Source organism: Charadrius vociferus, unplaced genomic scaffold (genome assembly GCF_000708025.1).
Source record: "Charadrius vociferus isolate BGI_N301 unplaced genomic scaffold, ASM70802v2 scaffold15, whole genome shotgun sequence".
Classification (NCBI taxonomy): Eukaryota; Metazoa; Chordata; class Aves; order Charadriiformes; family Charadriidae; genus Charadrius; species Charadrius vociferus.
The window spans coordinates 14,940,404-14,966,572 of NW_009650064.1; the positions used below are offsets into that span (position 1 = coordinate 14,940,404).

Below are 26,169 nucleotides of genomic sequence, written 5' to 3' on the forward strand. Positions count from 1 at the left end.
AAGCAATTTCACTGCAATGAATTTGATAACTATATAATTCAAATTTGTTGGCCACTTGCAAATCAGGTAAATTCCTTACACATTTGCTGTGTGCTTATTACTTCATTTTTCTCACTGTCTTCAGTGCCTGTGGAGGCTGAAGGTGAATGAGTTCTTGGTCGGCTTTGCACCGTTGCATCCTGGGCTTTGGATCGCTGCCGTTCAATCTCATTGGTTTCCTCTTCTGGTTCGTGGGGAGAATAAGGCCTTTCTGAATCCTCTGTTTCAGAAAACGGGAAAAAAAGTTAAACTCTCAGGGAAAAAAAAAATCAATGTTTATGCAATGTCAATCCCTTACCATGTTTTGGTAACATGGCTTTGTTCTCATAAAATGGTGGATGAATACAAGAATACAAGAAGAAATACAAGAAGCTGATTTCGTAAAGACACACACCTAAAAATGAGGCCCTTCTATTCATACATAATGAATATCATCTTGAAATACTCATCACAGAATCTATATTTCCTGCTTAAGTAAGAACCATAAGGAAGGTATTTGGGCACACTCATCCAGCTTTTATGGTCCATATGAACCTTCAAAAGCTATTAACAAAAATTGCTAAATAACTCGTACACAGAGTAAAACAAAAAGAAATAGCAGCTTCATAATATGCTGTGTTTCAATGCTATAAAATATTAATAGCATTATGAAAATTCTAAGTTAATAATAATCCTAGCTGACATTTTGTTTAATTACTAATGTCTTCTAGTCTTGTTCTTGATTCTTCAGTAATGCACACGGGCTATGTCACTGAGATAACGCTTCCCTATAAACAAATGACTGCATAGACTTCCACTATAATTACAGAAAGGCATACAAATAGCAAACAGTGACAGTCTACATCTTTGTGTACTGAAAGCCCTCAATCAGCACCTAAATCAGCAAGAGTTCGGTACACTCCATTCCCTCTGGTGAGGCTCAGCCTCACGTATCGTAAGTACCTGATCTCATTCATCATAGTAAAGTAGGCCCCTACCAGGTCTTTGGGCACCTGCATAATAGATTCTATTCCACTAAGTTAAAGCACAATGAGCAAAGAAATCAAAAGAAAGGTTACTTTTCTCTGCCTGTTTACAGTTGTACTGTTGAAATAGTACATACCTCTGTAACAAAGATTTTCTCTGCAACCTCCTCCAAAACTAGGAGGACATGCGGAACAAGGGCGGCCAGGTTTATAAGGAGCATGACCCCACCAGTTACCCCTTTACACCAAAAAAAAAAAAAATATTAGCAAGACATTCCTTAATAAATGAACATAATAACATTAAACAGCATTTAATATGTCGACAAATAAATGACAAAAAAAAGCAGACACTTAGACCATAACACTGTTTAGATATTCCCAAGTAACAAGTGACAGGACGAGAGGAAATGGTCTCAAGTTGCACCAGGGGAGGTTTAGATTGGATACTAGGAAAACTTTCTCCACCGAAAGGGTTGTCAAGCATTGGAACAGGCTGCCCAGGGAAGCGGGTCAGTCACCATCCCTGGAGGTATTCAGAAGACACGTAGGTGTGGTGCTGAGGGACATGGTTTAGTGGTGGACTTGGCAGTACTAGGTTAACCGTTGGACTCAATGATCTTAATGCTCTTTTCCTAACTAATTCATTCTATAATTCTATGGTTCTATACCAAATGCACAGGAAGTAACTGAAAAGTCCATGAAGAAAAAACTGAAGTAGTGCCATAAACGGATGTAGCATCTTTTTGGTTTGGCATAGCACGATATGACTAAATTCTTCAATTACAGGAGAACAGGCTCCACTCTCCTAAATGGAATATCTTATAGAATTTGATCTTAACTATGGGCATCATGTTACATATTCCTTAAAGTCACAATGGGGAGATACGTGTATTTTTCAGACAAATATCACTACAACAAAGATGTCTGATACTAAACACAGGCAAGAAAACTGAAGCTCTAGAAAATCACAAGAGTGTTTGTGCAGCTAAAGGCTGCCCTGGGAACAATGCTCTACTTTGTAACAGCACAAAAAATAGAAAAGCCAGACTGATTTCCTTTTAGATTATTTCCTGGATTATTACAAAGTATCTTGCCCCTCAAGATATTTTTGGGTGTCAGCCTACTTACTTAGGAGAATAATTGCATACAAGATAGACTGCTTTTGGCCAAATCTGCCCCCAGATGTTCATGTTATGGCACAAATTAATTGCACAACCGATTCTGCTACTAGTAGCCCAAACAACCTATGGAAAAGAGAAAGACATGTGAAAACCAAAGCTGAACAACATAAAATCAAAACTGTCTCCAAACTTCTATGTATAAAACTCAAATCACAAAAGTGATGTTATTTTCCCCTCTGCTATAAATGGGTTGAAGTGACCTAATTACAACTGTCAAAGGGCCTTTCAGTTATATACTTATCAGAAAGAAAAGCTTTACCTTGCTATAAAAGATATGGCTCTCATTTTACATAAATGGTCGAAGCATGTATTTGAAAGTGTAGAAAAATATTTACAAGACATGATCTGAAGAACTGATTCTTGGAATTACAATTAGTAGATAATTGTGAGTTAGAAGAAGTTAGGTTCCTGTGCCCTGGAGTTCTCAGCACAACCTCAGGTCTCAGAGCAGTTTAGATTGGTTAGACTGAGAGAATAGATATTTGTCAGTAGTGAAAAGAGGTAACAGAAATGACAAAACTATTCACAAAAAAACCCCTCATACACTGAAAAAATTCGTTATGGATTTTAAATGAATATACTTTCAGATCATTGCAATCTAAGGTGGCTGTGCTCCTTTATTCATCTGTTGAAACAATTTTCATTTCAGGTCTCAAAATAATCTGAATGACAAAGGCTGGAACCTTCAAATATGCTAAATACCACAGGTGCTAAACTTGTATTAATTCAAGAGAAGTCAACTGTGTAGTTCCAGCAGGACTTGGGAGTTGAGAGAGATAAGTACTGTGAAGAATTAGTAATGCAAAAAATTATATATACGTATTGCAGATCTTGCATGCAATGGATAAGTGTATTTATAGGTATTTTTATAGAAATGGTAAATAAGAATATGGAGGTAATTCTGTCTTAAAATTACCTACCACTGTAAATTGTGCTAGTAAACAAACAAAAAATAAATGTTTAAAAATTAATCATTTTGAAGTTTTCTAATATTATATTGAGTATTATATGTGGATCACATCTTTCTCACTCACTGAAAACATGACTGGTTCCCCTCTGGAAAAATTCTGGCTAGATACACTATAAGATGTTAGTTCTTATGCAACTCCAAAAGCTTGCTGAAGTTAAAGCAACATGTTAAAAACCGTTGTTTGATCTGAGGAATTCACCTAAGAAAAGTTTGTGTTTTTTTTTAATGTGCTGTTTCTTCAGCATATTACAGAAAGGACTACCAGCATACCAGCACAGAGACTACAGATTATGCAAAGCGCATTGAGCAGTAACACTCAGTACTGGGGTTTGTGAGCTTTTTCCTTAATCCTGTTAGAGAAGTGATATTTATGAGGATGAAAGCTAAAGATCTGTACAACAACCCTACCCTATGTCATCAATACACTATGCTTGTAACTATGGAGTTTAGGAACAACGAGCCCCTTTTGTGCTTTAGTGCTATGGCGTATACTACAAGATTAGTAAATTCTACGTGTCATACAGCAACCGAACTGGAGGTCTTGACCGCTCTTTTCCATAGCTGACAAAAACCAAACCCACTTACATACCTGTGTGTAATGTGTACAAACAGGACCAGAGCATTTGTAAGGACAATATGGGTTGCATTCATGAGGATGGGGATACGTGAAATCTCTCACTTCATCATACCATGCTTGGACATGAAATGTTGGAGGTCTGTACCTATGAAAGCCAGTAGCAGTCTATTAGATCATTCAAAAGTTGTAGCCTCTATCATTCTTCCTTTAAGTAACAAGCAATTTGTTTAGATTTTTAAAAAAAGTCATATGTAGTATAAAACATCTTAAACTACCTTCCCCAGTGTGCCCCCAAATTCTGTCCAATTGAGGGAAGGAGGCTTGCAGGCCCATGCTCCCATAGACAGGTTTCAGCCCACGCCTCTGCAGATCTCTCCAGTTCCGTGTCCCACGTCTGAAATTTGAAAGAAAAGAAAGGGACATCTTCTTAGGAATACTTAAAAAAAACCAAAAAAGAAAGAGGATTGTCCATTTTTAAAGCTTCTATTACCAGGGCAGAAGACTGAAGAAAAAAGTGAGACTTGACAATTGTATGCTCCGTTTGTGTTACATAAGAGGAAAAAAAAAATGTTTTCACCAAAAGAGAAAAACAGTTTTAATCCCTGCACAGCAGTCCCTTTAGAAAGCATGTGCAGCCATGCTGTAGTGAATAAAAGGCAAACATGAAACTGAAAGGCTTAGTTCAACTTTCCAAGCTACAGTAAGTACATTTGCTGTCTTGTGAGATTTCTTTTTAGTAACAGGCACTTTTCTTAGCCAAAAGGGTATTACCCAACCCACTTTCAACATCAGGCTTTATTTCCTCTAAACCAATAGTTTATTTGAAATGAAAGTGATTTTCTCTTCCTTTTCTATAATCAGCTTTTGTTGAAATAATGCACAGTGCAAACACGAAATATGAAAACTAGAGTAAGGTGGTCATTCATTGGTTTTATGGCTAGATTGGTAAACAAGGAGGCAATCATGTTAGTAAGAGAATGCTTAGGGCAAGTTAAAGAAAAAGATTATGAATTACTGTTTATCACAATTTTCTATCCTTATTTTTTAATCTTTAAGGGACGTGGAAGAATAAGCTTGTAGCTGAAAGGCAAATGCAAGTTTCTTTCTTTCAAATGCATACTAAAACCTACTCTTCTTGAAATTTATTATATCATACTGTCTATGCACAGTTTTTACTGCATTAAGCTGGGGTTTGCTCAAAGTGGTCCCTCTTGAGTAAAGTATTCATACCGCAGCTCGTCTTTTTAAATCACCTGATAGTTGCAGAAATAGTTTCCAGATATGTGACTCTGATACCAACGTTCAAGTTAGGAACTGAAATATTTCCAGGCAGGAAACACATTTCTTGATCGATGCTCAATTATTTCATCATAAGTTCAGACTAAGTTTCTTAGAGCAAGACTGTGTTATCTAAATAACAGTAATTCAGTATTTCCAAACCCAAATTCCCAAGCAGACACTGGAGATCATGTCTACAATTTTTTTTGGCACAGATTAGAGGTAAAAAACTCCTTAACACAGCCTAAGAATATATAAATATAACAGATAAATTCCATGTGCTAGAATTTGTTTCTATTGATTTTGAAATGCAGTTTTCACCTTATTAATCAGATTACTCATTAAAAACATATATATCCTTGGTTATGCAAGACCATGCAAGACTTTACTATTACCTAGTTTAATACTGTTCTTGGTTGTCTTCTTCAGAAGTCTCGTGCATTGAATTCCATTTTGTCTGTTATTAATATTATCGGCAAATAAGAAATTTAAAGGGAACACGTTGACTTCCAAAATGCAACATTAATTTTGACAGAATGACTGCAATAGTATAATGATGACAGAATAAAGCTTTCAATCCACATATGGGTACAAACCCCACTGACTTTAGGAAACAGAAGGAATTTTCTATTCACCCTACTAGGCACTGTATTTCAATGTCATAAGCCATAACATCATTTAATCTTCAGAAGAAAATTCTCTAATCTTAAATAAGAAAGTTCTATATAATAGTTTGTATAAATCTTTTCCTCTTCCCTTTCCTTGTCACACCATCATAAACAGTTCTTCTTCCTACCGTACTCACTGCAAAAAAACATGAAGATTAACACACTTCTCCCACATACATATTTTTTTCTTATAAATTGTAGTACAATTGCTTCATCATTTTACAACGGAATCACAAGATCGTAACGTTTTAAAACCAATGCCACAATTTCTTTTGTAAAGCATCCCTCCACATTTTCAACTCTGAAAACAGCAGTCACGGATAAAGGAATTGTACTGTTGTGGGTTTTTTTTCTCCACGCAAGTTTCAGAATCTTTTGTGCAGCTATTTTAAGTGAAATAATGATTTTCTGGAAGATCAGAGCTAGGATGTCAATAGTAGCTGCTTGAATCAATTCCTCAAGCTTGTGAAGTAGTTATCTTTAACAAAATTTTCTTTTGAAGACTGATGATAGCTATGCATGACAGAGCCATCCAGAACTCGGCAAGAATAGCCTTTTGATGAAAAACTAAAATTCATCGTTAATCCTCCTGACAGATGAACACCCACACTCCAAAGTATTGTTGAGATTGGATACTGTCTTCCTTCTTTTTTAACTGTTTCTCTGCCTTTTCCAAGTGTAAAATAATGTCTTCGTTTCCCCCCTGCTTGCCAGGGCGCACTTCTAGGCCACAGCCATAACTGCAGCAAAGAAGTAACCGTCATGGCTGAGCACATGGGATGCAGCAAAGCTCTTTGCAGGAAGCACAGTGCAGGAGACAATACCAGTAATGAGGAGCTTGGGGTGCTTGGCTATTTTTGCTTCTTGCACAGTCATTCCTGACTCCAGAAAAGGTTTGTATATGAGCTAGAGCACCAACTCCACTCTCCCCAAGAATGGGTTTGTGTGTGCGAGATTATCTCAGAAAGGAATCTGCACAATTAATTAAGGGCAAGAGGTCAGAGGCTCATCATGAGGTAATTATCCTATTTCTGTCTATGTTAAGAGTTTGAGTCTGTCCCATTGATCCTTTCCAGGCTTTTTATTTACTATTGTTTATGGCGAAATGAGACTCATTATAGTGCACTTTCCTTGAAGCAGCTTCATTTATGACTATGCTCTGGAATCCTCTAAGACAGTGATAACATCAGCCTTCCTTGGTCACCGTCCTTCCATGTCAATCAGAATGACAGATCAAATAACAGAAACAGAGTCATCAGTTCATCACATATATTAGAGACCCGGAAGGGAATGAAGTAATAGGGAATTGAGTTAATCACAATTTTGGCAGTTTCCATTGAAAACAAATAAACAGACGATCAAAACCAAATTTTGTTTTAATTGAAATTTTTCAATTTTCCTTTCTCTAATAAAAAATTAAAAGTATTCTAACTAGCACTAACAGGCTAGGCAACCATGGTTTATTAGTGTGACAAATAAATAAGAAATCTTGAAAATGTACTCAGAAAGTCATTATTTAGCTTAATGAGATACATTGCTTTAATTAGCACAGTAAATATATCTTTACATCATTTACTCAGTTATCAACTTTCCTCTAAAAACAGCTTTAGCAACCTAATCTTTACAACACTGGAGAAAGAATATGACTTTTAAAACTTGAGTAATTCATATTTCAGTTGCTTTGTAAAATGTCTGTGACACTATATATATACACACATATACATACAAGTATATATATACATATATATACATATATATACACAAGTGTTTTGTAAATCAGAATTTAAATACAAGCATATAAAGGTAACTTCTACAGTTACATGTAGTTGGAACTTAAACAATTCAAAACGTTTTCTACTGCTATGCCTACTACATGCCTAATCGTTGCTTCATAGACTGGATCAAGACCAGGAAGAAGCTACTTTACATTGTGATGCCACCTTGATCTTTGTCCTTTTCTTCCAGTAGTTAAAATAGGAGATCCAAATTTTCTTCCTAAATTAAATATTCTGATTGAAGTTATACGAAGAAAACTGTGTATGTTAATTCTAAAGATTAAAAGACTGTTAATTTTAAAGTATTTTCATGGAATCATAGAACGGTTTAGGTTGGAAGGGACCTCAAAGATCATCGAGTTCCGACCCCCCCTGCCATGGGCAGGGACACCTTCCACTAGACCAGGTTGCTCAAAGCCCCATCCAACCTGGCCTTGAACACTTCCAGGGATGGGGCAGCCACAACTTCTATGGGCAACCTGTTCCAGTGCCTCACCACCCTCAGAGTGAAAAATTTCTTCCTCATTTCTATTCTAAATCCACCCTCTTCCAGTTTGAAGCCATTACCACTCGTCCTATCACTATATGCCCTTGTAAAAAGTCCCTCTCCAGCCTTCTTGCAGGTGCCCTTCAGATACTGGGAAGTGGCTATAAGGTCTCCCCAGAGTGTTCTCTTCTCCAGGCTGAACAACCCCAACTCTGTCAGCCTGTCTTCATAGCAGAGGAGTTCCAGCCCTCTGATCATCTTTGTGGTCCTGCTCTGGACCCACTCCAACAGGTTCATGTCCTTTTTATGTTGAGGGCTCCAAAACTGGACCCAATACTCCAGGTGGGGTCTCAGGAGATCAGAGTAGAGGGACAGAATCACCTCCCTCAACCTGATGGCTATGCTTCTTTTGATACAGCCCAGGATCCAGTTGGCGCTCTGGGCTGCGAGCGCACACTGGGAGCTCACGTTGAGTTTCTCATCCACCAATACCCTAAGTCTTTCTCATCAGGTCTGCTCTCTATCCATTCTCCATCCAGCCTGTATTTGTGCTTGGGATTGCTGCAACCCACGTGCAGGACCTTGTACTTGGCCTTGTTGAACTTCATGAGGTTGGCACAGGCCCACCTCTCAAGCTTGTCCAGGTCCCTCTGGATGGCCTCCCTTCCCTACAGCATGTCAACCGTACCACACCGCTTGGTGTTGTCAGCAAACGTGGTGGCGGTGCACACCATCACAACATCCATGTCACCAACAAAGAGGTTAAACAGCACCAGTCCCAGTACTGGGAACTGAGGAACACCACTTGTCACTGCTCGCCACTTGGACATGGAGCCGTTGACCACAACTCCTTGAGTGCAACTGTCCATCCAGTTCCTTATCCACCGAATGGTCCATTGATCAAATCCATGGATCTCCAATCTAGAGACCAGGATGTCAAGGGGAACAGATTCATACCAATCCAGTCAGATTAGCTCCAAATAGAATGGATTTTATCATATTGTCCTGGTTTGAGGTAAAACAGAATCAATTTTTCTGTTCAGTAAATTCAGTTTTTAGCTAAGCCTCTTGTAACTACTGAAATTAATGGAATTTTGTGCAGAAAACTGTTCACTCTCAGAGTGATAAGACCTATGATGATAGCTGATGCCAACGAATGGTATGCAGATAGGCTCTTGCGTATACTTATTGCTATAACCCCCGGGGCAGCCGTTACTTGCCCCGTTGGAGGGCTGGCAGTGGAAAAGTGTAGAGGGGTCCCACCAGTGGGGAGAAGAGGACAGGACAGGTGACTCAAACCTGACCAACAAGGTATTCCATCCCATCTGCCTCATGCTCAGCATAAAAGCTGAGGGATCAAAGGGGCAGCCCTCTTTCTTCAATGGCCGAGGTCTGAGGAGAACTCTGCCTGTTTGTCTGCCTTTGTTCCCGATCCTGAATCCAGATCCAGAATCCAGTTCCCACCCATCACTAAGTCCATCTGGGACTTCCCCAGTGCCAGCTGGTGACATGATCATCACTCTGGGAGCTTGATCTGGTTTTGTATATCTTTCATTATTTCCTTTTTATTATTTTATTATTAATATTACATTGAAGTAGTTTAGTTCCTTCTAAACTCATAAGTTTCTCTCTCTCTCTCCTGCCTCTCCTCAGAGAGAAGTAGGGGAGAGGATCTGTCGTTCCTCCTGAGTGGCCAGTCTGGGCCAAACCGACACATATTTGTTCTGTGTTTGCTCACATAGCAGACTAAATGAAACAAACACATAAAATAATCTGTATGTTTATAAAACCTGCTTCCTTACTGGAATTATTCTTGCACTCTTAATAACATTCCCTTGCTTCACTTACACGATGGCAAGCTTTTGGCTTCAAACAATGAAAGTATCTCCGTATACAAAGAAAGATATACACATATGTTTTCAAGTTTCATTTCATAAAAATCAAAAGGCTTTTGTTCTCTTAGTGATCCGTTCCTCCTCAAAGCAGTGAAAAAAAGATAAAGGCAGAAAAGCAAATGTGTAAGGAAAGGTTTCCAAAAACAAATGAAACTGTGCATTCAGAGCAAGTTTTATACAACGAAAAATTTCAAACAAAATATAGAACTAATAAGTGAATCTTTAAAATGCCGAGGTGCTTGACATTTAAAAAAAAAGCCAGACTAAAAATGGAAGAATATGAATAGTCACAACAACATAGGTATTTTACATCCTACCAGAAGCAGGCATTTCCCATGATTTAATGACAACATCATTAGTGATAGTAAAATCTGGTTACTTAAATACATACTGTGCTGACATAGTTCTGATGCTTTAAACTTCATTAAAAAAATTCTTCCACGACATTTATCATCAGCAGCTGGTATTTTACAGATTTAAACTAAGGACACTCCTAAAACAACTTAACTCTTTGAAACAATTGGTACAGAAAAAGTTTAACAGAAGTCTCTGCATAGCTACAGGCAAGAGTCCTTTTGCTTGATGAAGGATGAATAAACCCTTCAAACACAACTACTTAAAAAAAACAGGAAGTTCTTTCTTTTTGTAAAAAGGGCAACCATTGTCTTTTGCAATGTAGTTGTGAGCAGCACCTGATTCCTCATCTACTAGTTCCCTCGTTCATGCTCTGACATGACCAGGTTTGCACTATCAGTTTCTTCGGGAAATACAGGGTGCTGATGGGAGCACAAGAAGATGGAAGTGCAAATAGGCAGCTGATTCCCAGGTGTGACAAACATTTTGACTGTCAAGGCAATTCAACCTGTTTATCAAGAAAAAGTATTGCTCACATTGTTGGAAAACTACGTGGTCTACTTTTTGGATATGGGATCATCATCAGGGTTGGCTTTCTGCATTGAGATAGACAGGTAGACAGGTAGACAAATATAAATACAGGAAATAATGAGTGACTACCCTTTGAAATGTAAAATTTCAGTCTGTGAAAACTTGATCCCATTATCTTGCATCTTTTCTTTATTATACTTAAGCATTGAATCCTTCCTAATTTCAGCTTTCACAGACAACTATTTGTATCCAAGAAATGAACTTCTTTACAACTGCAGTCCTGCAGACTTCGACTTTATCTTACAAGTCACGTACGTGGCTTTTACAAGTCATGTACCAGTTTTATGACTTTATGGACCTGGCCTTAACTAGAAAGACATTAATGTCTTATATTCCAGTCTGTATCTGATGTTTCATCTCTTTGAAATTTTTCTTAGATTTTTGCCCACATCTGCTTTAAGGATGGACTATATAATTAAAAAAAAAATAAATCTATTTTAATTAGGTTACAGATGATGGTATCTCAAGTCTACATTATCTCTGTGAGCATACAGGTATGCATTTTTTCAGATTCACACAACTAATTTAGATATCTGGTACATTAAATGGGTACCCATTATGCTGATAGCTGACGGCTGCAGCGTTGAGTACACACATATTCCTGAAGGCCACAGCAACAAGGGACTTCGGACATCTAGGTTCTTATGAAGGCAAAGGATGATGTACCTCCCTCCCTCATTATTGCCTACTGGTCTAGTTCCAAGTGGTGGACAGCTTCATTAATCCAGACCTTCCTCTACAGAAATAAATCATGGTTCTGTTATTCTAATCATTTTGGGGTTTTTTGGTGGCATTCATGAGAGCATGTCTGTGCTTTGTTGAATAAAATGAAAAACTGAAACATTTGGCAGAGATTACTGAGTGATAGGGTAATGATGCTGGTAGTGATTTTAGAGATGGTCATCATGCTTCATCTTTTGATACAAAAATTTCCAAATTCAGAAGGAGAGGACCAAGAAACAACAAAACAGACATAGGTAATACTGAGTTTACTGATATTCAAAATCAACATCCTGCAAGGCAGACTTCCTCAAGCAGGTGCTTATTCAATACTTAATCAATCTACTATCTCTTAGCTTTTAACCTCGCCAAATGCACTCTTCCTAAAACCTTTAGGTCACATAGAAATTACTAAGTTCTCAAGTAATACCCCTCCTTATGACAATCTTTTCTTCTAATGAAACATGTACATTCAGAACAGAACATCCAGATGCTGGAAACCAGCTGCTTAGCCATTCAAGAGGACACATCCTTCTCTGCAGAAAGTTACCTTCCCTTTTAATCTTCTATCCTCCTGTGTGACAGAAACGGTCTACATTAACTTTTTAGGTATCATTGCTGTGAAGCATGTTCCTCCTGTAGTATAATTCATCCACACACAAAACCCTTAAGTTCAAGGCTCAGTAGTGCTCTAGACTTGATTTCATCATCTATTCTGAATAGTCTAACCCTGACAAGATGGTATGGTCTATAACTCAAATTCTTCTGCTATCCACACCAGTATACCCACAAAGTAAAACTCTAATTTCAAACTTGTATTTGAGCCACTATGTACGGCAGGAGCGTTGGCTAAACTTCCAACCCCTGCAAGCATCTATTTCACATTAAGAGGAGAAAACATCTAGCTCTACATGCTTCAGCCTTACAGTCTCAGTAGGGTTGTATAGTTTATCTAGCGTCTTCCTGTTTCAGCTTTGGAAAACAACTTCCGTATCATCTGAGTATCATGATTATTTATGTTATTTCTGCTGCATTTCTCAGAGTTCACGCAGACATACTATCTCAAAGTTTCCCTTTCATGAAGCCAGCAGTCAGGAAACAATGCTGATCTTTTAGACTGGGTTGCAATACCACTATGACTGAACTCAAAAGTGGTTTAGGGTGTGGGGGTTTTTAATTTATATCAGGAATATGCTTTTGAAATGAAACTCCTGATCACTCCCACTTACTGTGCATCACAGAGCACTCTTGGAGTACAACTTGGATCCTTTCCAGCTGAAATGCCCGGAGTTGTGCTCCAGGAGTGCATCTAACATTTTGTAGCTCTTCATGGGTATTCGGGCCACACAGATTAGACCTACTGCAAAATAAAAACCCCTGAAATGCAGACACCATGAACGTCAAGTCCTCAGCGCCAATTCTTTCGCTCTACAAATCTGCTCGTATTACACCACATAACTTGCCAACACAGGCATTGCCTTCATCAGTGTCTTGTTAAAACCTAGTGCGCCATCAAAGACACTCACACAGAAACGGCACTATCAGCGTTTCCCAATGTTCCACATACGCTAGACTAGCTCAGGCTAAAACCCAGGTGGCAGATTAAACGGAACAGTACTAGCAGTTACTGACTCCAGCTGCCAACTCTTCTTCTACCCCATGAGGTTATGAGTTTGGCAGCAGGGATGGTGCATGCAATATGGATCTTCTGAATGCTTCTGGTTTACAACGTATCGCATTAAAATAAACCACAACTAAAACCGGTTTAGCTTTACCGACTGGAGGACAAATTGTGGTATTTGACCTCTGTCAACATGGGGTTCAAGTAGCGTGTAGACTGAAACCAATGTTCTGCTGATGTTTCAGTGAGGATACCGCAGCTTAAATAACAATTCATCAACAGCCAAACTAATCACATAGGGTGGGATTAACCTCCCCTGAATTTAAACAGCCTCAAAGCAGGTACCTACATCTGAGCTAATTATCTAAATTACTTTTGCAGTTATACAGACAAATAAGCATCTATCATGGGAGATAATTTTAGCTGCCCACCTTTAATTGAGATCAAGCGTGTGTTGGAAATTCTCATTTTTCTCAACTAATTATAAAGGAGACTGGCTCAAACACAGACAGCTACACCACAGACATCAAAAGCTCAGTGAGATGAATCCCACCATTTGTGTTGTGTGAGCGTTAAATCAAAAGAGTACGTTGTCACCCAAGGCAGACCAGCATAAGTGAGTCCACCAATTATATCAACTGGTATTGCAAGAGAACTGGCAAGCCCAGTCGCTCAAAAGATGTCTTCCAGTAAAATACAAAAAATGTGATAACATTTTAATTGGAGAGATTTTCACATATGTAGGAAGGTGGAAAAAAATCATATGGGGTGGGACTATATGGAAAGAAAAAACAAGCGAAAATTTAAGCTCAGTAAAGATGGAAAAGTAAGTACAGTGGGCACCATTGAAAGTAAACATTTACCATGGCATAGTATAAATACCTCATTGCTGTATACATTCTAAATATAGGGAGAGAGTGGTAAAGTAAATACCACAGTACACTATGGATATTTATTTACATTTTAATAGAATCCACTGTATTCTTTAAGCCTAATGACACTAAGAAGGAAGAAAAAAAAAGAAAGATGAAACACAGGCTGAGAAATGTCCTGAACAAAAAAGCCAGAAATACAGTTAAGAACCAGAAATCTGCTGCATGGTACCAGCACAGAATGACAGACCGGTACAGCTCAAAATTACTTCGAGACACTGATCTTGACTGTAGTCTGCCTAGCCTCTTCCACTGAGCCAGAATCAAATATATGTGTAATTATCCACATTTTTAAATTAAAACTAGTAACAGTAGTTTCAGACTAATATTTACTGTAATTTTCTTCTGCAGTTTTATGACTGTTAAGAGTAAAGAGGATTTCCTTGGTACGCAACCTAAACCTCCTGCCCTGCAATGCTAGCTCATGTTTTATTGCCAAGAAAAAAGAAGTCTCTCTTTCCTGTAACAACTTTTATTTATTTCCCAGATTAAACAAATTCAGCTTCTTCATTCCTTCAGTCTTCCTCATAAATCATATATTCTGTGTTTATAATCAATCCCATTAATCTTATTCGTTCTCTCCAGAATGACTAGAGCATTCTTAAAAATGACCAAAACTGGACATTGCATTTCAGACCTGGTCTCACCAGATTCACACAGAAAAGACTCCTTTCAAAGATTGCTGCCTCGTATTATTTTTAACTCAGTGGAACTCCTGCATCTTTTTATTGCAGTGTTACCCCTACATTTTATTCCCTGTATTTGACCAGTTTGATTTCCTCCTTCTCTCATACCTTGCAGTTAAATCGCATCACATTGATTCCAGGCTGTTACTTCCACTTGTCAAGTTCTTCTAATTTTGATTGTGTTCTCTAAAACAACCCAAACCTGCGCCCACGTTAATGTATTCTGCAGTTTTCAAGTGTATTCTTTGCTCACACAAGTCATAACCTACGTGCTTAACTAAAAAGGGACGGGCTCCAACAGCATTCGCTCTTCTGCCTGTTTAACAGGGAGCTCCTGTCAATTTTGACTCGGAAAAATGTCGGTGTGGGGACTGTCAAAAACTTTCCAGAGTCAAAAATATGACACCTACGACTTCCCTCCGATAACCTATGCTGGTTAAGTACTGCGTCAAAAAAAATGTAAAATAGACTGGTTTGACATGATCTCCTCTTGATGAATAGACATTGGCAGTTTTCATCGGCTTGGCTTCCGGTTACGCTTAGGTGAGGCTTTTTCACCCATACCAAGGCTGATGAAGGAAGTCCATGGAAGCTAATGATAAGCAGCACATCTGAAAAGTCAGTAACTTGCACACAACTCAGAGGCTCACCTTCAGTCATTTGAGTTTAAAAAAAAAAAGTGGCCTCTGTACAAGCCCGAGGTGCCTTACAGTATACAGCAGAGTGACCACAAAAACTCAGGAGTACTGAAACACCAGACCAGTCTCCTGGAAAATACAAAACCAATCATACTAACTAGTACTGATACATCCTTTAAGCACAAAGAAAGAGGATAGCTAAAATTGGCAAATGTTCCACTACCAAGGAAGTTAGGCATCCATCTTCCATTGGAGGACCACTGCCTGTCTAGAAACAAAATGGTGAGGACCTTCCATGCTACCATGTGGTAGACAAGAGTTTATAGAGCTTTAAACTGGGCAGAGATCCCTGAATAGACCTTGAGGTTTCAGCTACTCTTTTGGAAAAGAGTAAAAAGCAGGAAAACTGTGGCTTTTACCTGGAAACAGGAAAGCAGTATGAGGCCAAAAATATTGTTCCCGAACAGTGAATAAATTGCACCAATATTTAGAAGTATCTCCCTATTACAGTTTCATATGTTTGAGCTTTTTGTGTTCAAAAAGTAAAACCAGGAATAGGACCCAGCAGACATGACTAATCACATTTAATTCTGTGTGTACTCTAAGCACATTAAAAAAACCTTGCTGGAATATTCAGCTTTCCAAGGTGTTCTGAAACAGTACATTTACTTTGCTACTTTTTAAAAGCAGTGCATAAAGACTTTCTATTAGAACATGACTAAAAATCACCTATTCAATTCTATATTCTGACAGGAATGGAAGAGAAGCAACAGTGATGTGAAAGCTGATCTTGATTCCTGCATTTTGTCCACTGTCAAAGTATGACTTACACACATTCATTACAAATAGTATTCATAAATATTTATAGCTAATTAGAAATTGACCAGAGCATGGGTCCTTTCCTTATATCCTAGTAGTGATTACCACGATAAAATAGCCATAACTGATTGCTCTCATACAGCAGTTTTAGAGATGCTACAGAATTTCCTGAACTTTGAACACGAATCACCGCAATATCTAAAATAGGTGCCACAGTGAATGTTTGCTTTTAAAAGGTGACCACTGTGACTTGACATAAGTGAACTGAACTTACTGCCAGAGAGCACTCATTGATCATATATGACTTGACACTACTGTTAGAAAGGTGTTTTAATAAAATCTAAAAAAAAGAGAGTCGGAAAATGTATTAAAAGAAGTTCCTGACCATTTGGAGATCCAACAGGGGTTTCAGGACAAATATATTGTGATATGTATCAGGCAGCCAAAATTCTGGTTTTAATGAGTTAAATAGCCTGATTTTATGAAACTGTTCTTTTCCTTCATAATGAAGTAAAAATTGTCCTTCTCTACATGGACAGAAGATAGTCTTCTTAATGAATCACATTCTTTTAACTATGATGGTCACTTTACTTATGTCAAATCTAAGGCTGAGGACTATATTTATGGGAAACAGGATAGATTCATATCTAGCATTTCAATGAAATTACATTAATAAATATATTTTTTTCTCAATTTAAAAACTCTTGAGTTAAAGAAGATTCCCAGGCAGATATCACAAAGATGACAGGCTACATGGATTTACATTTACAAATCTCATTGACTCTTTCTGTGTTCAGTTCATATTGTGTATTTAAGCTCTGATTTTGCTACTACTGATTAATTTTTCATAATCTTTTTGATACAAGGGATGAAGAAGTTCTCTGACAGGAAAAATAAAAAATGAACAGTGTCTGTCCTGTGTCGTTAATTATTTTATTTTGGGAAGGCTCCCTCAAACTTTGAGACAGTGAGCCTTTCTGCTACTTTCCACTTTCAGTTTCTTTACTTGGAATTGCTTAGTTGTTGTTGGCATTACATCAATAGAAGTCATAACGTGGACTTATCCACTTGCTTTCTTGGCCACTTCACATTACACAATCCTTTGCTAAAACTGCCAGAGAGAATAAGAGGATAAGTCAACGTCACTGTGCTCTTTGATGCAGTGTCAGTAGCCTCTGAGCACAGGCAAAGGAGCTGAAGCACTTCCACCAACCTTTGAAGTGGAGCAGAAAAGTGGAAAACCAGAGGGAAAGCAGGCAGGTTCACTCTGAAAAGAGCTGCTCTGTTCTTGGCACCCAAAGTGCTCTCCAGCCACTTAAGGGATTCCACAAACTGAAGTCCTCTGCTCGAAAGGAATGGGAATTGTTTTTAACCAAGTGTCCCTGAAGAGCTTTGGCGAAAGGGACAACACGCACTAAACAGAGACATGAAAAGGTTTTGTCAGAAAGGTCTAGGGGAAATTTAACAGGGCACTTCTACTCAGCACAGAAAAATTCACCAAAATGTGTAAGGCCACTACAAGGCCTTCCTTTGTGTTTCCTAATGCTGTTTCAATTCTCCTAAGTATACCACAGATGAAAAGGAGCTGACAGATACATACAGAGAAAGAAAATGGTACATCCAGACTTATGCAGATCATAGGATCAAAATAGCCAAAAAATTATTACAATCCCTATTCTGTCACTATGATCAGATGAACATTTTACTATTATCCACGCAAGAGCTCTATCCACTAGTGGGTTCATATTATCCTAAGTCCAATGATCAGTATTTAAATGCAGCAGAAATTTGCCTGAAGAAAAATTAAGAAAAATCTAAATAAGAAATATTTACATTCATCTTAATTTTCTTCTTCTGAAGTCTTCATGAAGTTACTGAAATGGAGGGGTAAACCTTCAAGCCTCCCAAAATATAAGGCCCCACAGAAGACAGGAGTCAGTCACAGTTTTGAAAGAAATTATATGGTATCAGCACTTTCATCACATCACTATTAAGGTTTTCAAACTAAGACCTTCAGAGATATTATACCAACCCAAAGTAAGAATAAATATATTTCTTTTTTTTTACCTGTGAACAAAGTATAGATCCACTACTGCTGCCAGATACACACGTGTAATCATCCCTAAGAAACACACAGCTATACCAAATATATTATTCTAATCTGAACTTTTCAAAAAGCACCTCTAGAAGATTGTGTTTGCATCACAAGGTTTGCAAAATAAAACTTTATAGAAGCCAGGCACAGGCTTTGCAATGACATCCCTAGAATGTATCCACAGGATCTCGCCAAAAGAAGACTAAAAATAATTAAATAAGTAAAGACTTCCTTGCCCTAGGGGTGACTCATGTTCTCCAATTACAGTAATTCAAAATGCAGTGTGTGGCCAGGTGCCAAGAAATACTAGGTTGAAATGCACTGCTATCGATCAAGCTGGGAACTCAAAACACTCTTCAGTACAGCAAAGGCACATGCAGGGAATAAGGGTCTCACATGAGCTGACTTATTCATTTGTTTGGGAAAATACTTATGAAATCAAGGAATGAATACTAAAAAAAAATGGTTTAAAATAGAATGCATTATAAATTCATTAATCAAAATTGCTTTTGTAAATTTTATTCTGGGTGGGTTCTTTTAGTTTGCAGAGTATAACTGTTTGGAATATACAGCAACTAATAACTTACACTATCCAAACAATAATGACTATTTTAAAAGTGTTGACCATAAGCATGAAAAAAAATTCAGTTTTCATTATGTTCAGATTTACTAAGGTGCAATGTTGCCAATGAAATTATCAGGAAAAAAATAATGTTTTTGCAAATTCAGTCCATGATACACAAATACTGCTTACAAAGAAAAAGTATTTAAACATATAAAGAGGTTAGGAAGTTGTAGGGCTATGGTACCTAAAACAAGTATTTCAAGCCTTATTAATGCTTTACAATCTAGGAAGAACTTATTAATAATGCAATAAAACCCCTTCTAACTGAGTAAGGTAGAATAAGGCCTTCCACATCAACCCAGTCTGAACAACAAACCAGTGTACTGATTTCCTGATTTGGTCACAGTCTCTTGTATGATACTGATTATAGGGTGGGATTCATGGCAACAGAGTACATAAAGCCTTCTTAAGTCAATCCACCAAATAACGATTTTAACCGCACAAAGAAAGTATCGCCTGATATATTCCAAGATTATTATGTATATTGACAAGTGTATGACAAAGCACGACGGTTCCCATTTTCGTCTTAAAGGCTAGGTCTTTGCCCAGGGATGCTGGACAGGCACAGACCGCTCCAGCCCAGTAGAGGAATAGGCAGGGACACCAGAGGCGCCACCCAGCAGAAGAGCCACAACAGCACACTGCTCTGGTCTGGTCAGACCGACTCCTGCCAGCAGCAGTTGGCTTCGGTTTTCAGTACTAGCCCAGGTATCTCTTCCATACAGATGTACTCCAAGCGCACACGTGGTGTGAAGGCCACGCGGGAGTCAATGGCCCCACATGGGAAATGTCGAAAGCATGATATTTTATACAATGCTCTGATAAGCGTTGTGTGAGTCCTTTGGAAGGGCAGCAGGGAAATGTCATCCCTCTCTGCTCTCTTTCCCGTGCTGTTAAATTCTTGTGCACACCGAAAAGATGTTCCTTACTCCTTTCTTCACTAGGAAACAATTGTGTACAGCACCCGGCAGGATAAACAGAAGTACAGCATGCATCTGCCATACATTTTCATAACAAACTGTTCATCATAACTGCAAGAAAGATATTTTTTTTCCCCATTGAAGTCGTAATGTTGACAATTCAAAAACTCTCTCAGCCTTGAAGGAAGAGGTCTAGGAAAGAATGATCTAACATGCAGTCATAAGGTCATATAAGGCCACTGCAGAGGAGTTAACTGAATTTGTTGGACTGCTGTTCCCTACAGAGGAGCTTATGCAGGTTCTCACACCAGAATGCCTCTACGCAGAGAAATTGACAAAAAGCAAGTTGGAGGATCCATATCAGACTTAAGAAACTTTAGATGAAACTATTAACAGTATCACATTGCCAGGACCAGATAATATCCTTCCAAAATTTGGTTGATTATGAAACTGTTGAATTACTGCATGGTACACAACCTCTCTTAAAATGGCCTCATTACCACAGTAACAAAGAACAGTGCACGGGTGTTAACATCTTAAAAAGCTTCCAGTAGATTCTGAGAAACTGCAGACTAAAAACTGACTTCCATTGGGATGATTTCACAGGACAAGTTAAAAAACCATATTAAATACATGGATAATATGAATGTCTCCCAAATATATTACACTTTGAAGATGTCGACAACATGTGGAAAAAAGTTCAGTTAAGCCTTCTACAAAGTTTCTAAGTTATTTAAAAATAAATAAATGAATAAAATTAAGCTATCATGAGATAAGGGAAAAAAAAGTGACAAAAGACAGAAACCATATTTAAGAATAAAAAATCATTTTTTTAAATTCCCTGAATGATGTGTCAATGGTCCTCTGCTGTATACCTCCTTCACAACAGCCCAAGAAAGGGAATGCAAGACAGTAGAAACTACTTAAGGTAGTTAAAAATAAGATAGGAGAATAAAAGATAGAGATAGAAGAGTCACTAATACTAATTGATTGGAAAATAAAACGGTAGATAACATTCAATGTCAACATATGCAAAATAATGAGGACATTAGTGGAGATTACAGCCAACTATACATACACTGTGGCATAGCAAATAACCTATTAGCTCATTGGAAAGATCCCGAAACCATTGTGAACAGCTCTATAAAAATGCTGGGTCTAGTTTAGCCACAGTTAAAAAGCAAAAGAATGTTATAAATTATTAGGAAGCAAAGAAAAAGAACAAAAATTTAAAAATACACCTATATCAATTTGCGGTATACCATAGCTATCAATAGTTTGGTTTGTTCCCTTTGAATTTAAAGGAAAATAGTAGAACCATAGCAGATAGAGAAGGAAAACAAAATGGAGTAGCTTTTCAGGTAGAACAGTTTTCAAGTAAGTAGGACTCTTCAGCTGAAAACAATGTGACCACTGAGGAAATTATTATTTCTCACAATAAAGAAAAACGAGGCGTCAAATAAAAGACCAGGTTTAAAGCAACAAAAAGGACTTTTTCACACAATGCATAATTAAATTTATAGAGGTCTGCAACTTGATGCCACAGATTCAAAGAACACAAATTGACTCAAAAGCATTGAGATTCATAAAAGAAAAGCCCATCTAAGACTATGGGACACAAAAAGTGCAAGAGTAGATTTAGGAAGTCCCTAAGCTGCTGGAAGCTGGGAGGTTTCATTGCAGAAGTTTCTCTGTTCACATGCTCTATTCTTATCCTCTTACCCTAGGAATCCACTCCTGCTCAGCACCAGAGCCACAGTACTTGGGGAGATGAACTTTTCATCCGGTAAGTTCAGCCAGACAACCATGAGAACATTCTGTTCATTAAGACATATCTACTGCGAGTAGTAACTTTAGGTCTCTGAACTGTGATAGCCCGGTACCCTTCTTATTTTTCACAGCATAGAGGGAGAGCGTACAGCTGTACAGAAAATCAGTAATTCAACCTTTTTGTTTTCCTTTTTTTTTTTTAAATAGAACCAAGATCTTATAAGCTGGAGGCCATCCTCAAAAGTTTTTCTCCTCTTCCCAACTTAAACTAAAATGTGGCATTAAGCCTGCAGTTCTCTCAAAGGTAAGGCTGGACTTTGCAAGTAGTGCATGTAACCAATAGCTCCTACCCAAAGTGTGGTTCTTTATCCCTCCCATTCCTTAGCTATGCATTTCCACCCTCTTTTATCAGCACTTGTACTCATCTGATTGAGCCATGTCAGGAGCCAGTTCCATACCTCAGACTGGGAAAAAAAATAAATAATTGAATTTAAAAAATAAAACCTGATTCTTTAAGTACTTGGATCAATCTCGTCATCAACTCGGACATATGCCAGTGGCAAGAGTGGGACAGAAGCGTTTGCAGCAGAGCCACCTGTTAGGTTAGCTTAGTTGTTACACACAAACAGTGGAATGAGAGCGTGCAGCCTCCGCAACCCTTTCTCCAGCTCCAAGCACTCTTGGAGGTTTCAAACTTCTCAACTATACAACTCACTTCTAGAGAGAGAGCTTTATCAGTGAGGCACCCGGACCTTGATCACCTCTATTTGGATTCAGTAAGACATAAAACTTCACTTCCACAAGCAGAGCCAGCTCTGTTTACACGGAAAGGTTTTACTAGTACAGGGGGCAGCTTATAGTGACATGACTGTGCCCACAGCAGAATTTTGCCAGCACGTCTACACTAATAAAGCACTCCAAAAGTAGACACAAATATTTCAGCTGTACTAATCTAGCTCACTAAACACTAGGCAAACATTTGGAGGGATTGTTTCCCTATTCTGGAGCCCTGGAACCCACCTTTGGTGAGACCTGATGTATCACATTGCAAGGATTTTTTTTTAGTGGTATGGATCTATCTGATGAAACTTTTTTTTTTTTTAATTAAACATCCTCATTTATCCCCATCCTTTATTTTACAAAAAAAAAAACAGCCAAGTACATTTTTAATACTTTTAATACTGTTTTAGTAATCATAAAATTGATCCAGAGGTCACAGGCCCTTGGAAAACCAGACCTAGGAGTGCTTATTTCTTTGTCTGGGAAAGTGGAATTTGCCCATCCTATTGTTAATATGCATCTAGAAAAATAAAGTGACTATTAAGTGCTAAAACAGGCATTTTTTTTAACTATGGACAAAAAACTAGCACTAATAGTTATACTGCTATAATATCTGTCAGAAGTTATGAAATGATAGAATGGAGTTTGCCTCTGTAATTTATTTCTTGCATATATGCACTATGATAATGACCAGATAATAGTTTTTCCAAAAGAATTTCTTTGCACAAAACAGACCATGCTTCCCTACTCTACTATATATAATTTATTGCCTGTTCTTTGCTGTTCAGTCCGTGGCTCCACACCTCATTTACAACTTATACTCAGATTTTGCTCTTATTACACAATAAACCAGCCCTGATTCCTTTATGACACCTCATGCAGAAAAGTAGTTGGACAAGCACACCGTCACAAACTGTATCATAAAAATATATGTGCAAACAAGCAGAAATTCCACCATTTCCTCCTCCTTTTCAAGCAGCACAGCCCTCTCGCTGTCTCCTAAACCATGCTCTCCTGATTTCTAAAACTGACTCCCACTTGCTTCCCCCAGGTACAATCCCCCTTCCCACTCACTCCCTGGTTTAGTCTTTTAAAATAGCCTTTTAGCAAATTTCTTTGCTCTTAACTTCCCTCCATAAACTCTTGCTCCCAATTTTTCTCTGCCCAGAGAGTCACAGTTCTTCCCCTAACAACATCTATTCAATCTTTCCCTCCAGACCAATTCCTCAACATCTTCTTGACTAGATTCCCAGACTCTCAGCCCCTCTCATGGGTCCCTCTCCCTTAACATGTATCCATCCCTTTGACCAGACCCTTTACATTCACAAATCCCAAACTCTTGCCCATCCCAATTCCTGATTCCCTTGAATATTATGCCAAAATTGAGTTCCACTCTCTTGAAAACTCCTGCCCTGTTATAACAGGACATAAGAATACCTCCTCTGCATTAAAATTGGGTAATCTCTTTTCCATGCTACTTGTACTCTGGGTCAGGGGTCATTGGGGAGCAGAGAAAAAACAACAACAACAAAATTCGTTCCAGTTGTAGACCTAAGACAAAATCTAGGCCAAAGAGCGCACAGTGCAGGAGGAATCTTTGAAGAATACAGCTGCTAAAAATCTAACTCCAATGAGTACCTCCAAATTCTTCTTTCCAAGATACGTAACACAAGCAAATGTAGAATGGCACTAGGAATGGAAAAAGGCGCGTAACTACAAATCAGAGCTACCCTTTTGTAGAATCTCGGCAAAAAGTCTTGCGGTATTTTAACATGGAAAAACAATACAGTCTTCCCTATTCTCATTTTACAAAAAGGCCGGGCACTTTTTTCTAAAGTTTTCCAGGAATAAATCAACCTGAGTTCTTGGGAACAAAAATGTAACCTGTTTTACAACAAGGCCTAAAGAAGTCATGACAGAAAACAAAGTTTAAGGATATGTGCAGACAATCGGAACTGAAAGGGTTAAAGGGGTTTCAGATATTACCATCCCTTTGTTTGGAGATGGAATGTGGTATCTCATTCTCTGATGGCTCATAGTCTAATATAGTAACACTCATATAGGTAAACTTAAGTTAAACTACCTTTATTGATGATTTAAGCAAGCATGGTTTCTCCAGGACACATATGTGCTCAGTTCAGTCAGATCTCAGAGCTGAGAGAGACATCACTCCAAGCTGGGAGAGATAGCTACACCCTGAAATGTGTTAATCCGAGCCTCTGTCACAGCCTTACAATGGAAAGTTTCAGGAAACCTGGTGTAAACCACCCAACCTATAGAAATGCTATTTCTCTGGTGCCTGAACAGATAAACAAATAATACACAGTGTGGACACAGGAAAAAGATTTGAGCTTTTCTGCAGAAACAAGAATTCAGAAGAAAAGTTGCCCATTCTTGTCAAACCTCTGGACTTCTTAAAACCTCTAATGACTCGATTTGATCTAATTAGCAAAGAGAGACAGAGTTAGCTGTGAACTATGGCACAAAATCAAAGTTCAAATCAAATACATGGGAGATTTAAGTCTACTAATAACAAACCAAATATAGAGGCTTCTTAAGGGAAAAACACAAACAGAAATTATGTAGTACATTATTAATCTGTTAAACACAGCAACATACAGGACTCCAGTCCAGTAACACATGCCAACTTAAACAGAAGACTTTCATGTTATAGGAGCGTCTTTTTGCTCAGAAATTCCACCCAACCTACAAGCATGGGAGAGAATCCATGTTATTTTGAAACTTCATAGTTCAGTACTCTTCTTAGATGGCAACTTCGTAGGCCACAATCAACAATTTTGAGTAATGTAATTTTGGAAATTGGCCTCTTTCACTAAGGAATTGCCACTTAAATTCAGGAAAGCTGTGAAAGATTAAACCCATTAATACCAGCAGAACATGACACTTGATTCACAAACAGGCGTTATTACCTCACAGTTCACCGCTGTACAAAAGAAAGACAAACAAGTATGAAGTGCTTTAAGTGAGAAAACAAGCAAGCTAAGACTGAAAGTACGCTGTTTTATAAAGTGACAGTAACTATTCTAAGAACATTTCTTTCTGCATGTCGCTATCAGTTTTTCCTTACCATATATTCCATATTGGAAGCTGGTGGATACACCTGACCCCGTAATTTATTATGAAGATCCAAGATACTCTGCATATCACTGTCTGTGATAGCCCTTTTCCCTCTCTGCTTGGCGATCCACCACTCACCATCTTCATCCATGTACTTTTCCAAAAGTTCCTCTAAGAGCGTGGCATTGGGAAGGACCATTGCAGAAACTGCTTGAGCTATGAATAGCAAGGTAGTTACTCTGAGCCATTCCTGTACTACATACTTCATGATGAATGATCTCAAGACGCTCAGCAGTTAGCTCCAAGACAAAGTCTTTCTTCCAGGTCTGTTGGCTGTAAACACATAAGAGAGAGTAATGTAATTTGGAGGTTGAAGTAGTGGCCTGTATGAACTTACTAAGCAACAGAAGTCCAACTGTAGTTTGTACAGAGTTTGTCACTGCTGTTTTAGGAGGGAAACCAGGATGCTTTTTTTTTTTTTTTAATCTAAGTATACACTGTTGCTTTGGGAAAATTGCTTATCTTCAACCTTATGAACTTCAGTTTGTCCAAGCAGTTTTATATAGTACACTGGTATGCACATTTCACTGCCTGCATGCAAGAAAGCATGCTTTTCATAGCTACTTAAAAGGAGCCAGACATCAACGAAGATTAGGCTGTAGATAAGGTCTTCCAGTATTGGAATTTACGAACAAGAAAAGTTAA

At 38.1% G+C, this 26,169-nt stretch overlaps 1 protein-coding gene across 1 annotated transcript in view; it reads right to left on the minus strand.

The window, feature by feature from the left end:
- The window catches only part of CRISPLD1 (cysteine-rich secretory protein LCCL domain containing 1), a 44,255-nt gene extending 18,465 nt beyond the window's left edge, over nucleotides 1-25,790 (minus strand). Inside the window, exons 1-6 of the mRNA XM_009891889.1 lie at nucleotides 25,475-25,790; nucleotides 4,008-4,126; nucleotides 3,745-3,877; nucleotides 2,133-2,248; nucleotides 1,142-1,242; nucleotides 80-259 (exon numbers count right to left, since the gene is read on the minus strand). Of these exons, the coding sequence (XP_009890191.1) occupies nucleotides 80-259; nucleotides 1,142-1,242; nucleotides 2,133-2,248; nucleotides 3,745-3,877; nucleotides 4,008-4,126; nucleotides 25,475-25,732 (907 nt within the window). The 5' untranslated portion in view covers nucleotides 25,733-25,790. The remainder of the gene's footprint in view (nucleotides 1-79; nucleotides 260-1,141; nucleotides 1,243-2,132; nucleotides 2,249-3,744; nucleotides 3,878-4,007; nucleotides 4,127-25,474) is intronic.
- Nucleotides 25,791-26,169: the final 379 nt, after the last annotated feature.